Source organism: Oncorhynchus nerka, unplaced genomic scaffold, assembly GCF_034236695.1.
Source record: "Oncorhynchus nerka isolate Pitt River unplaced genomic scaffold, Oner_Uvic_2.0 unplaced_scaffold_4101, whole genome shotgun sequence".
NCBI classification, from domain to species: domain Eukaryota; kingdom Metazoa; phylum Chordata; class Actinopteri; order Salmoniformes; family Salmonidae; genus Oncorhynchus; species Oncorhynchus nerka.
This window is the reverse complement of record NW_027037194.1, coordinates 445-15,482: the sequence shown is the minus strand read 5'-3', so window position 1 is coordinate 15,482 and position 15,038 is coordinate 445. Positions and strand designations below refer to the sequence as shown.

At 48.4% G+C, this 15,038-nt stretch overlaps 1 protein-coding gene across 1 annotated transcript; it reads right to left on the bottom strand.

Moving 5' to 3' along the window:
• Positions 1-2,201: 2,201 nt before the first annotated feature.
• LOC135566584 (DNA annealing helicase and endonuclease ZRANB3-like) lies at positions 2,202-14,270 on the bottom strand (the record flags this gene model as incomplete). Its single annotated transcript, XM_065014267.1, has 5 exons — positions 2,202-2,321; positions 4,255-4,389; positions 10,315-10,486; positions 12,647-12,732; positions 14,039-14,270. Coding segments are annotated over 5 exons (745 nt in total), but the record flags the coding sequence as incomplete, so codon positions are not given.
• Positions 14,271-15,038: the final 768 nt, after the last annotated feature.

Here is a 15,038-nt window from a genome sequence, read left to right as displayed (position 1 = left end):
ACACAACACTAACATGTATAGACTTGAGGGAAAGCACACATGTACACAACACTAACATGTATAGACTTGAGGGAAAGCACACATGTACACAACACTAAATATGTATAGACTTGAGGAAAAGCACACATAAACACAACAACTAACATGTATAGACTTGAGGAGAAAGCACACATGTACACAACACTAACATGTATAGACTTGAGGAGAAAGCACACATGTACACAACACTAACATGTATAGACTTGAGGAGAAAGCACACATGTACACAACACTAACATGTATAGACTTGAGGAGAAAGCACATGTACACAACACTAACATGTATAGACTTGAGGAGAAAGCACACATGTACACAACACTAACATGTATAGACTTGAGGAGAAAGCACACATGTACACAACACTAACATGTATAGACTTGAGGAGAAAGCACACATGTACACAACACTAACATGTATAGACTTGAGGAGAAAGACACAACACTAACATGTATAGACTTGAGGAGAAAGCACACATGTACACAACACTAACATGTATAGACTTGAGGAGAAAGCACACAACACTAACATGTATAGACTTGAGGAGAAAGCACACATGTACACAACACTAACATGTATAGACTTGAGGAGAAAGCACACAACACTAACATGTATAGACTTGAGGAGAAAGCACACATGTACACAACACTAACATGTATAGACTTGAGGAGAAAGCACACATGTACACAACACTAACATGTATAGACTTGAGGAGAAAGCACACATGTACACAACACTAACATGTAGACTTGAGGGGAAAGCACACATGTACACAACACTAACATGTAGACTTGAGGAGAAAGCACACATGTACACAACACTAACATGTAGACTTGAGGGGAAAACACACATGTACACAACACTAACATGTAGACTTGAGGGGAAAGCACACATGTACACAACACTAACATGTAGACTTGAGGGGAAAGCACACATGTACACAACACTAACATGTAGACTTGAGGAGAAAGCACACATGTACACAACACTAACATGTAGACTTGAGGAGAAAACACACATGTACACAACACTAACATGTATAGACTTGAGGAGAAAGCACACAACACTAACATGTATAGACTTGAGGAGAAAACACACATGTACACAACACTAACATGTATAGACTTGAGGAGAAAGCACACATGTACACAACACTAACATGTATAGACTTGAGGGGAAAACACACAACACTAACATGTATAGACTTGAGGGGAAAACACACAACACTAACATGTAGACTTGAGGGGAAAACACACAACACTAACATGTATAGACTTGAGGGGAAAGCACACAACACTAGCATGTATCTGCCATACTGCACTCAGAGCCAAACACACACAGGGCATCTACATTTTATTCATTTAGCCGACGCTCTTATCCAGAGGGACTTACACCAGCAATTTGGGTTAAGTGCCTTGCTCAAGGGCAGATCGACAGATTGGTCACCATGTCCGCTCGGGGATTGGAACCTTTCGGTTACTGGCCCAATGCTCCGAACCGCTAGGTTACCTGGAGCTGCAGGGTGGAACTCACTGGTGTTGTGTAAACAGTGACAGTCTATGACCCCAACACCTGGGAATCTATGACCCCCACGCCTGGGAATCTATGACCCCCACGCCTGGGAATCTATGACCCCCACGCAGGGCTGTGACGACAACATCAGGGTTATGTAACTCAGTCAAATATTTGAAATTGTTGCATGTTGCTTTATATTTTTGTTCAGTATAGTTATAGTTATTACTTTTCCCTATTAGCTAAAATCTTATTTTCTTCAAAGCCCTTAGCTAGCAAACATGTTTCACTATAAAACAACAAAAAATACTGCACTCTGAACCACACAACTTTCCTAGACAACGCAAGAAATGTCAACTTCAATATGTGATGTAGTTTTAGTGTAATTTGCAGCAGTTGTTGGTAAGTAATGAATGTGCTAGCTTCTAGAGTAACTTCCTCAACCTTTAAGTGGTTTAGGATTTGAAGACCGGTATGGAACAATCTCCATAACAGTTTGACAGGTCTGGGAAAGTGCCTGAGGGCACATCTGTGTGCTGTGTCAGGGAGAGGGACAGAGATGGCCCCTTAGTGGGGAATATGTGACAGAGGGGCTGCTGAACAGTGGGAGAGGTGTGCGTGTCCATTAGTTGTGATGAGTGAACAACCGTTACCTTGGCTTCGATGACAGCCTCGGTACATGCCTGTAGCATGGTCAGGTGATGAGCGAACACCAGGAACTTTAACTTCTCAGTCTCCAGCAGCATCTTTATGTAGTCTTTCACTGCTCCGGCCTATAGGAGGAGACCACAGAGGGGCCAATAGAAATGCAACAACAACATATTAGAATGCATCTCTATGCGAAGGCCATACAGGGGAAATCAACCACAGGAAGGAAGGGAATGAATTGCTATGAGACACATACTCAAGACTTCACATATATTTGTCTTGAAGGACCACATATACGATACACCCCCCCAATCGACAGTCCTGTCCTGCTGTCCACATGCCACACACCTCCTGGACTTCAGACCTCTCTCACCAGTCTCTCACCAGTCTCTCTCACCAGTCTCTCTCACCAGTCTCTCACCAGTCTCTCTCACCAGTCTCTCTCACCAGTCTCTCACCAGTCTCTCTCACCAGTCTCTCACCAGTCTCTCACCAGTCTCTCCTCGCTCACCTAGAGACTTGGACTGTTAATTATCAGAAGGCCTTTCCTCTCAGAGGGAGGATAATGAAAGTAGGTCTAAGCAGGTCTAGCTAGAAGCCCCCTCCTCCATCTGCTGATGGGAACTTCTCATTACTGGGTTGCTGGGTTGCTTTTAACTCTGCAGACGTTTAATTAGTGCAACACAAACTTCCTGTCCACTGAAGCAGTGATATGTTATCTCTCTTTAAAGTCCATCATCAGAGGCAGCAGGGTCTCTGGGTAATTGGGAGCATCTGCTGCTGCTGGTAGACGGGGTAAAAATAAAAACCCTGTCCCCTTTTTTCACACTGCCAAACTCGGTCCCAACATGACACCCTATTCCCTATGTAGTGCACTACTTTTGACCAAGGCCCATAGAGCTCTGGTAAAAAGTAGGGCACAATGTAGGGAATAGGGTGCCATTTGGGATGCATCCATGGTCCACTCGCCAGGCATTCACATACGCTTCAGAAGTGACACGAGATGTGTGTGTGTGTGTGTGTGTATCCACTCACCCCCCCAAAAAAGTTATTTTCTGTCAGTGTGTGTGTGTAGCGGCAGCCAACCAAAAGGGCGAGGAAATGAGACAGGAAGATGACGCGTCTACAGCGACGCAACGGTGAACTTTAATCAAGCGGAGGAAGGGAAACTGAGAGGAACCAATCAGCAAACAAGACGGAGCGAAACAAGCCAACCGGTGAGGAAGGATTCCTCCGTTGATTTACGTTGAGCAGGCGGAGGCCGTCTGAGGCTTTGTTAACCTTGGTGTCGGGATCCTTTCTACAGAGGAGCCTGGGTCATGTTCAGTTAGACACCAAACAAAAAGTAAAACGGTCTAAAACGGAGCGAAAGAGGTGGAGGTACTATCTGTGCTTGTTTTCTGTTTTCTGTTGAAAAACTTTTGTATCCTGCGTACCAAGTCGGCTTCCTTCACCTAAAGTCACCTGAAGTTAACGGCTGACATTCTTGCCTGGTGGCAGTACCATGGCAACCACATCAGAAGTAACACCTTGGAAAGGTTCCGCTATATTTGGGTTCGGTCTGCTGTGAAAAAACGGAGAAATTGAAAGGCCACAGTTATGGCTGTCCAGAGTTATGATGGCCAGCCAGAATGCTTTCACTAAGGGGTGGCAGATCTTCACTCTGTTCCCATGGCGATGCGCTCTGAGTAATGTGAAGCATAATAACCTATGGGAGGGAGGGCCTTGCATCTGAGGAGAAGAAAAAAAACATGCTTCTCACCTTTTGACATCACCCTTTAACAAAGAACCTCTCTGCCGAGAGAGAGAGAGAGAGAGAGAGAGAGAGAGAGAGAGAGAGAGAGAGAGAGAGAGAGAGAGACACAGAGAGAGACACAGAGAGAGAGAGAGCGAGAGAGACAGAGAAAGAGAGAGAGGGAGAGAGAGACACAGAGAGCGAGAGTGACAGAGAGAGAGAGAGGAGAGAGAGCGAGAGTGACAGAGAGCTTTTTTCTAGAACGGTGCAGAAGTGCTGGGCCAGGAGGGGGTTAGGTGCCTGTGTGTGTATAAACACTGTACCTTAGCGATGGCGGTCTGTTTGTACATGCGTGTCACGAGCCCCATGACTTCAGTGAAGGGGTTGTCCGTGGCAGAGACCCCCGAACCCATCGTCCTCATCAGGCGCTCCCACTCCTCCAAGCTGCCGCTCGCCTCCTGCACACACACACACACACACACACGTCAAAAGGCCTGTCTCTTTCTTTCTTTTCCCCTCTTCTCTGTTTGCTATAAGGGCAGAACATGTTGCTATGGATGGTACCCTACTTTTCCGCCTTCAGGTGGAGAGAAAGGAGGGAGAAAACGAAAGACAAGACAATTCCCAAAGACGCTTCGCTCTCCTCTCCTCTCCCCTCTCCTCTCCTCTCCTCTCCTCTCCTCCTCCTCTTCTCCTCTCCTCCCTCCCTCTCCTCTCCTCTCCTCTCCGCTCCTCTCCTCTCCTTTCCTCTCCCCTCCCCTCCTCTCCTCTCCTCTCCTCACGTCAGTAGTGCCTAGGTAGGTCACATGGGCTAGCCCAATTATAGCTGGATTGTGACAAGGGGATGTTGAAGATGGAGAACACACTATCCCAATACAATAAATCACACACAGTCTGTTCTCAAGGTGAAACACAATGAGTATTTAGGGGAGTTACTGTAGAACGGCAGTATGAAGGAGTATTTAGGGGAGTTACTGTAGAACGGCAGTATGAAGGAGTATTTGGGGGAGTTACTGTAGAAAGGCAGTATGAAGGAGTATTTAGGGGAGTTACTGTAGAACGGCAGTATGAAGGAGTATTTAGGGGAGTTACTGTAGAAAGGCAGTATGAAGGAGTATTTAGACAGTTACTGTAGAACGGCAGTATGAAGGAGTATTTAGGGAGTTAGTGTAGAAAGGCAGCATGAAGGAGTATTTAGGGAGTTAGGGGTATTACTGTAGAAGAATCAGGAAGCAGCTCTGAGAAGACAACACATACAGTGCCTTGCGAAAGTATTCGGCCCCCTTGAACTTTCAAACTTTTGCCACATTTCAGGCTTCAAACATAAAGATATAAAACTGTATTTTTTTGTGAAGAATCAACAACAAGTGGGACACAATCATGAAGTCGAACGACATTTATTGGATATTTCAAACTTTTTTAACAAATCAAAAACTGAAAAATTGGGCGAGGTTCTTGGTCACCTCCCTAACCAAGGTCCTTCTCCAGATCTGTGCCTCGACACAATCCTGTCTGGGAGCTCTATGGACAACTCCTGTGCCTCGACACAATCCTGTCTGGGAGCTCTATGGACAACTCCTGTGCCTCGACACAATCCTGTCTGGGAGCTCTATGGACAACTCCTGTGCCTCGACACAATCCTGTCTGGGAGCTCTATGGACAACTCCTGTGCCTCTGACATGCACTGTCAACATTGGGACCTTATATAGACAGGTGTGTGCCTCTCCAAATCATTTCCAACCAATTGAATTTACCACATGTGGACTCCAATCAAGTTGTAGAAACATCTCAAGGATGATCAATGGAAACAGGATGCAGCGGAGTCTCATAGCAAAGGGTCTGAATATGTATGAAAATAAAGTATTTGTTTTTAATACTTTTGCAAACATTTCTAAAAAAAACTGTTTTTGCTTTGTCATTATGGGGTATTGTGATGTCATTATGGGGTATTGTGATGTCATTATGGGGTATTGTGATGTCATTATGGGGTATTGTGATGTCATTATGTCATTATGGGGTATTGTGATGTCATTATGGGGTATTGTGATGTCATTATGGGGTATTGTGTCATTATTATTTTGTGTAGATTGCTGAGGATTCAAAAAAATGTAATCGATTTTAGAATAAGGCTGTAACGTAACAAAATGTGGAAAAATTCAGGGGTCTGAATACTTTCTGAATGCACCATACATGCATAAATTAATTATTTCATTCACACTGACTGCATACATACAGTCCTTAAATTAGCCAGCCAGTGGAGAGCGTAGGCTGAGGAGTGTGTGTGTGTGTGTGACAGCATGTGATTTGAGTGCAGCAGCAGGTGAGGTCTCTTTGTACTGCGAGAGAGAGAGAGAGAAAGAAAGAGAGAATCAGAGAGAGAGAGAGAGACAGAAAGAATCAGAGAGAGAGAGAGAGATCACAGCGAGAGAGATCACAGAGAGAAAGAGAGATCATAGAGAGAGAGAAAAGAGGGAATGTGCGGGCCATGTATTCCTCTGGCTGACAGAGGTAACAGAGGATGAGTTCTACCTCATTACTTCAGCCTTATACAAAGAGGAGAGGAGCGTAGCACACAGAGTTTAGAGCTCACCGAGTAACGTTTACACACTAGAGAGCTCACACAGAGGCTAGCGGAGAGTGAAGCTTACAGAGTAGTTTACACACTACTAGAGAGCTCACAGAGGCTAATTAAGAGATTATGGAGTTCACACAGAGTTTAGAGCTCACAGGATAGAGAGCTATAGAGCTTACAGGGTATAGAGCTCACAGAGTTTACACACTAGACTAGAGAGCTAGTTCAGAGATTATAGAGTTCACACTTAGTTTATAGAGCACACAGAGTTTAGAGCTCACAGGGTAGAGCTATAGAGCTCACAGGATATAGAGATCACAGAGTTTAGAGCTCACAGGATAGAGAGCTATAGAGCTTACAGGGTATAGAGCACACAGAGTTTAGAGCTCACAGGGTAGAGCTATAGAGCTCACAGGATATAGAGATCAGAGTTTAGAGCTCACAAGATATAGAGCTCACAGGGTACAGAGCTATAGAGATCACAGGATATAGAGATCACCGAGTTTAGAGCTCACAAGATATAGAGCTCACAGGGTACAGAGCTATAGAGCTCACAGTGTACAGAGGTATATGGGATGGGGCCACAGTGTCTCCTGACCCCTCCTGTCTCAGCCTCCAGTATTTATGCTGCAGTAGTTTGTGTCGGGAGGCTAGGGTTAGTCTGTTATATCTGGAGTACTTCTCCCGTCTTATCCGGTGTCCTGTGTGAATTTAAGTATGCTCTCTCTAATTCTCGCTCTTTCTTTCTCTCTCTTTCGGAGGACCTGAGCCCTAGGACCATGTCTCAGGACTACCTGGCCTGATGACTCCTTGCTGTCCCCAGTCCACCTGGTCGTGCTGCTGCTCCAGTTTCAACTGTTCTGCCTGCGGCTATGGAACCCTGACCTGTTCACCGGACGTGCTACCTGTCCCAGACCTGCTGTTCTCAACTCTCTAGAGACAGCAGGAGCGGTAGAGATCCTCTCAATGATCGGCTATGAAAAGCCAACTGACATTTACTCCTGAGGTGCTGACCTGTTGCACCATCGACAACCACTGTGATCATTATTATTTGACCCTGCTGGTCATTTATGAACATTTGAACATCTTGGCCATGTTCTGTTATAATCTCCACCCGGCACAGCCAGAAGAGGACTGGCCACCCCTCATAGCCTGGTTCCTCTCTAGGTTTCTTTCTAGATTCTGGCCTTTCTAGGGAGTTTTTCCTAGCCACCGTGCTTCTACACCTGCATTGCTTGCTGTTTGGGGTTTTAGGCTGGGTTTCTGTACAGCACTTTGAGATATCAGCTGATGTAAGAAGGGCTTTATAAATCAATTTGATTTGAGGTATAGAGCTCACAGGGTAGAGAGGTATAGAGCTCACAGGGTATAGAGCTCACAGGGTAGAGCGGTATAGAGCTCACAGGGTAGAGAGCTCACAGGGTAGAGCGGTATAGAGCTCACAGGATAGAGCGGTATAGAGCTCACAGGGTAGAGAGGTATAGAGCTCACAGGGTAGAGAGCTCTAGAGCTCACAGGGTAGAGCGGTATAGAGCTCACAGGGTAGAGAGCTCACAGGGTAGAGCGGTATAGAGCTCACAGGATAGAGCGGTATAGAGCTCACAGGGTAGAGAGGTATAGAGCTCACAGGGTAGAGAGCTCTAGAGCTCACAGGGTAGAGCGGTATAGAGCTCACAGGGTAGAGAGCTCACAGGGTAGAGCGGTATAGAGCTCACAGGGTAGGGAGCTCACAGGGTATAGAGCTCACAGGGTAGAGAGCTCACAGGGTAGAGCGGTATAGAGCTCACAGGGTAGAGAGCTCACAGGGTAGAGAGCTCACAGGGTAGAGCGGTATAGAGCTCACAGGGTAGAGAGCTCACAGGGCAGAGCGGTATAGAGCTCACAGGGTAGGAGAGCTCACAGGGTAGAGCGGTATAGAGCTCACAGGGTAGAGAGCTCACAGGGTAGAGCGGTATAGAGCTCACAGGGTAGAGAGCTCACAGGGTAGAGCGCTATAGAGCTCACAGGGTAGAGAGCTCACAGGGTAGAGCGGTATAGAGCTCACAGGGTAGAGAGCTCACAGGGTAGAGCGGTATAGAGCTCACAGGGTAGAGAGCTCACAGGGTAGAGAGCTCACAGGGTAGAGAGGTATAGAGCTCACAGGATAGAGCGGTATAGAGCTCACAGGGTAGAGAGCTGAGTATACTGTCCACAGAGCTCATCGTGGTTAAAAGAGTCCACAAAATGCAGATATGATGGAAATAAAGTTCAATGAAATAGAAATGAACTGGCGAATGTTTGAATATGCATTCAGTTTTATAGAACAGACAGCGAGTGCTGATCAGTATGAAAGCTACTTTACATGAACGGAAAAGGGCAAGACTGAAATAAAAACCATATGGCAATGGGAGATAAAATGATAACTAGTGTAAATTAGATACTATTGCCGAGCAACAGGATGGGAGAGCAAGAGAGGGAGGGTGGGGGAGTGTGAGAGAGAGAGATATGATAATGAGGGGATATTTTCAGAATATTTAGCACCCAGTCTCCTCTGCCTAGCACCCAGTCTCCCCTCTGCCTAGCACCCAGTCTCCCCTCTGCCTAGCACCCCGTCTCCCCTCTGCCTAGCACCCAGTCTCCCCTCTGCCTAGCACCCCGTCTCCCCTCTGCCTAGCACCCCGTCTCCCCTCTGCCTAGCACCCCGTCTCCCCTCTGCCTAGCACCCCGTCTCCCCTGCCTAACCCCGTAGCCTAGCACCCCGTCTCCCCTCTGCCTAGCACCCCGTCTCCCCTCTGCCTAGCACCCCGTTCCCCTCTGCCTAGCACCCCGTCTCCATTGCCCCCTCTGCCTAGTTCCCCTCTGCCTAGCACCCCGTCTCCCCTCTGCCTAGACCCCGCTCCCCTCTGCCTAGCACCCCGTCTCCCCTCTGCCTAGCACCCAGTCTCCCTCTGCCTAGCACCCCGTCTCCCCTCTGCCTAGCACCCCCGTCTCCCTCTGCCTAGCACCCCGTCTCCCCTCTGCCTTAGCACCCCGTCTCCCCTCTGCCTAGCACCCAGTCTCCCCTCTGCCTAGCACCCAGTCTCCCAATGCCTAGACCCCGTAAAATCTGCCTAGCACCCCGTCTCCCCTCTGCCTTAGCACCCCGTCTCCCCTCTGCCTAGCACCCCGTCTCCCCTCTGCCTAGCACCCCGCCTCCCCTCTGCCTAGACCCCGCCTCCCCTCTGCCTAGCACCCCGTCCCCTCTGCCTAGCACCCCGCCTCCCCTCTGCCTAGCACCCCGTCTCCCCCTCTGCCTAGCACCCCGTCTCCCCTCTGCCTAGCACCCCGTCTCCCCTCTGCCTAACCCCGCCTCCCCTCTGCCTAGCACCCCGCCTCCCCTCTGCCTAGCACCCCGTCTCCCCTCTGCCTAGCACCCCGTCTCCCCTCTGCCTAGCACCCAGTCTCCCTCTGCCTAGCACCCCGTCTCCCCTCTGCCTAGCACCCCGTCTCCCCTCTGCCTAGCACCCAGTCTCCCCTCTGCCTAGCACCCAGTCTCCCCTCTGCCTAGCACCCCGTCTCCCTCTGCCTAGCACCCAGTCTCCCCTCTGCCTTAGCACCCAGTCTCCCCTCTGCCTTAGCACCCAGTCTCCCCTCTGCCTAGCACCCAGTCTCCCCTCTGCCTAGCACCCAGTCTCCCCTCTGCCTAGCACCCAGTCTCCCCTCTGCCTAGCACCCCGTCTCCCCTCTGCCTATCACCCCGTCTCCCCTCTGCCTAGAGGGGTCCGTCCGTCCAGCCGTTTGTCAGCGTGTATGTGTGTGTTTCGGTCTGTTTGCCCGTCTGTCTGTCCGTTACCTTGGCAGCGTCTTTGGGCAGGTCGAAGGGGATGCGCTGGCGTATTTTAGGGGGTAGCTGGGGGAGGACCTGGACCTTCAGCCTCCGGATCATGATTTCACTGAGACGCTGGTGGAGTTCCTCTAGATGAGAGGCACCACGACTGTCCCACTGTCTCCTGTTACCAAAGAACCTGGGAGGGACAGACAATAACAGTCCCACTGTCTCCTGTTACCAAAGAACCTGGGAGGGACAGACAATAACAGTCCCACTGTCTCCTGTTACCAAAGACCCTGAGAGGGACAGACAATAACAGTCCCACTGTCTCCTGTTACCAAAGACCCTGGGAGGGACAGACAATAACAGTCCCACTGTCTCCTGTTGCCAAACAACCTGAGAGGGACAGACAATAACAGTCCCACTGTCTCCTGTTACCAAAGACCCTGAGAGGGACAGACAATAACAGTCCCACTGTCTCCTGTTGCCAAACAACCTGAGAGGGACAGACAATAACAGTCCCACTGTCTCCTGTTACCAAACAACCTGAGAGGGACAGACAATAACAGTCCCACTGTCTCCTGTTACCAAACAACCTGAGAGGGACAGACAATAACAGTCCCACTGTCTCCTGTTACCAAAGAACCTGGGAGGGACAGACAATAACAGTCCCACTGTCTCCTGTTACCAAAGAACCTGGGAGGGACAGACAATAACAGTCCCACTGTCTCCTGTTACCAAAGAACCTGAGAGGGACAGACAATAACAGTCCCACTGTCTCCTGTTACCAAACAACCTGAGAGGGACAGACAATAACAGTCCCACTGTCTCCTGTTACCAAAGACCCTGGGCCCCTGTCTCCTGTTACCAAAGAACCTGGGAGGGACAGACAATAACAGTCCCACTGTCTCCTGTTACCAAAGACCCTGGGCCCCTGTCTCCTGTTACCAAAGAACCTGGGAGGGACAGACAATAACAGTCCCACTGTCTCCTGTTACCAAAGACCCGGAGAGGGACAGATCATAAACAGTCCCACTGTCTCCTGTTACCCAAGACCCTGAGAGGGACAGACAATAACAGTCCCACTGTCTCCTGTTACCAAAGACCCTGGGCCCCTGTCTCCTGTTACCAAAGAACCTGGGAGGGACAGACAATAACAGTCCCACTGTCTCCTGTTACCAAAGAACCTGAGAGGGACAGACAATAACAGTCCCACTGTCTCCTGTTGCCAAACAACCTGAGAGGGACAGACAATAACAGTCCCACTGTCTCCTGTTACCAAAGACCCTGAGAGGGACAGACAATAACAGTCCCACTGTCTCCTGTTGCCAAACAACCTGAGAGGGACAGACAATAACAGTCCCACTGTCTCCTGTTACCAAACAACCTGAGAGGGACAGACAATAACAGTCCCACTGTCTCCTGTTACCAAACAACCTGAGAGGGACAGACAATAACAGTCCCACTGTCTCCTGTTACCAAAGAACCTGGGAGGGACAGACAATAACAGTCCCACTGTCTCCTGTTACCAAAGAACCTGGGAGGGACAGACAATAACAGTCCCACTGTCTCCTGTTACCAAAGAACCTGAGAGGGACAGACAATAACAGTCCCACTGTCTCCTGTTACCAAACAACCTGAGAGGGACAGACAATAACAGTCCCACTGTCTCCTGTTACCAAAGACCCTGGGCCCCTGTCTCCTGTTACCAAAGAACCTGGGAGGGACAGACAATAACAGTCCCACCGTCTCCTGTTACCAAAGACCCTGGGCCCCTGTCTCCTGTTACCAAAGAACCTGGGAGGGACAGACAATAACAGTCCCACTGTCTCCTGTTACCAAAGACCCGGAGAGGACAGATCATAAACAGTCAGTCTCCTGTTACAAGACCCTGAGAGGGACAGACAATAACAGTCCCACTGTCTCCTGTTACCAAAGACCCTGGGCCCCTGTCTCCTGTTACCAAAGAACCTGGGAGGGACAGACAATAACAGTCCCACTGTCTCCTGTTACCAAAGAACCTGAGAGGGACAGACAATAACAATCCCACTGTCTCCTGTTACCAAAGACCCTGAGAGGGACAGACACCAGGGTTTGGGTCAGTGTGTCTGTCTGTCCAGTATGTACACACTGCTGTTACCAAAGACCCTGAGAGGGACAGACACCAGGGTTTGGGTCAGTGTGTCTGTCTGCTGCAGTGTCATTATGCGACTGCCCAGTATGTACACACTGCTGTTTGTCATTTTGGGAGAAGTAGCATTTTCACCATGACAATGGTCATTATTACTGTGTGTGTGTTTGTATGTGTGTATGTATGTATGTATGTATGTATGTATGTGTGTGTGTAGGGTGTTACCTGTAGTGGGCGTTACAGTATTGTTTGGCGTAGTCACTCCACGTTCCAAACATCCTAGGATAGAGAGCCTCTATCTGCATAAAGAGCTGTGGAAACATAATAAATGTAATGTAATGTGTGAGTGAGTGAGTGAGCGTGTGTGAGAGAGAGAGGTGTGTGTGAGAGAGAGAGAGGTGTGTGTGTGTGTGTGTGTGTGTGAGTGAGAGAGAGGTGTGTGTGTGTGTGTGTGTGTGAGAGAGAGGTGTGGCAGATGTGTTCTGCCCCCTCCATTCTAACCATCATCACTCTTCAAGGCACTAAACGGAACATTTCTACCATGATGATAATAATGGACAATTATTCAAATGGAGCTTTTCAGGCAGCAGCCATGTGAATAACTACAGCCACTGTGAATAACTACAGCCACTGTGAATAACTACAGCCACTGTGAATAACTACAGCCACTGTGAATAACTACAGCCACTGTGAAGGTCCTCATCAAAGCACTGCAGCAGCCCAGTGGAGCCAAGAATACTCTGCTGTTACAGAATACTCTGCTGTTACAGAATACTCTGCTGTTACAGAATACTCTGCTGTTACAGGGTACTCTGCTGTTACAGGGTACTCTGCTGTTACAGGGTACTCTGCTGTTACAGAATACTCTGCTGTTACAGAATACTCTGCTGTTACAGAATACTCTGCTGTTACAGAATACTCTGCTGTTACAGAATACTCTGCTGTTACAGAATACTCTGCTGTTACAGAATACTCTGCTGTTACAGGGTACTCTGCTGTTACAGAGTACTCTGCTGTTACAGGGTACTCTGCTGTTACAGAATACTCTGCTGTTACAGAATACTCTGCTGTTACAGAATACTCTGCTGTTACAGAATACTCTGCTGTTACAGAATACTCTGCTGTTACAGGGTACTCTGCTGTTACAGAATACTCTGCTGTTACAGAATACTCTGCTGTTACAGGGTACTCTGCTGTTACAGGGTACTCTGCTGTTACAGGGTACTCTGCTGTTACAGAATACTCTGCTGTTACAGGGGGAAATGGAAGGTTTGGTGTCGGGAACAATAGGAACGTGTGGGTGGAAGGAAGGGAGGGATGCTGGTTCTCTGGCACGGGCTCTGTGGCTGGTGTGTGTGTGTGTGTGTGTCATTTTAAAGTTATAAATACTACAGAAAGAACAGAGCTGCAATGGTTTCTAGAGCCTTTAAATCCCAGACCATCTGTACTCAACCAGCCCTTCATGCTTCCTCTAGGTACAGACAGGTTCAATGCAGATCTGTGACGTACTGAAGGAATGATAGGATCCCAGCGAGCCAAGCTGGTTCAAACGTCAGAATAGGACAGAAATGTGTGATCGGGGGATGGCGTGTGTTCGGACCTTCGGGGGTACCGTACCTCCTCTGGCCGTCCCAGGGCCGGGGTGCCCGTCAGTAGGATGGCCCGCTTGGCGTTCTGGATGAGTGGTACCAGTATCCTAGACCTGGCTGCGTTCCTGGACTTGAGGTAGTGGGACTCATCCACCACCACCACATTAAACCTCTGTCTGGTCAGAGCCTCCACCAGGGGGCGTGCATCTGTGGTGAGCAGCCCGTAACCCAACACTGTTACCTTACTGCTACTGATCCCCCTATATAACACACAGAGGGTTATAATGGGTTATAATGGGTGTGTGGTGAGCAGCCCGTAACTCAACACTGTTACCTTACTGCTACTGATCCCCCTATATAACACACAGAGAGGGTTATAATGGGTTATAATGAGTCTGTGGTGAGCAGCCCGTAACCCAACACTGTTACCTTACTGCTACTGATCCCCCTATATAACACACAGAGAGGGTTATAATGGGTTATAATGGGTCTGTGGTGAGCAGCCCGTAACCCAACACTGTTACCTTACTGCTACTGATCCCCCTATATAACACACAGAGAGGGTTATAATGGGTTATAATGAGTCTGTGGTGAGCAGCCCGTAACCCAACACTGTTACCTTACTGCTACTGATCCCCCTATATAACACACAGAGGGTTATAGAGTGTTATAATGGGTCTGTGGTGAGCAGCCCGTAACCCAACACTGTTACCTTACTGCTACTGATCCCCCTATATAACACACAGAGGGTTATAATGGGTTATAATGAGTCTGTGGTGAGCAGCCCGTAACCCAACACTGTTACCTTACTGCTACTGATCCCCCTATATAACACATAGAGAGGGTTATAGAGTGTTATAATGGGTTATAGAGTGTTCTAATGGGTCTGTGGTGACCAGCCCGTAACTGGTTACCATACTGCCTCTGTAGAGTGGACAGAGACACACCGATTATCAATAATCTCTAACAGTGAAAACATTGACTGCTGCTGTACTGATACTGTCAACTTGAACTAAATTGATTGAGAA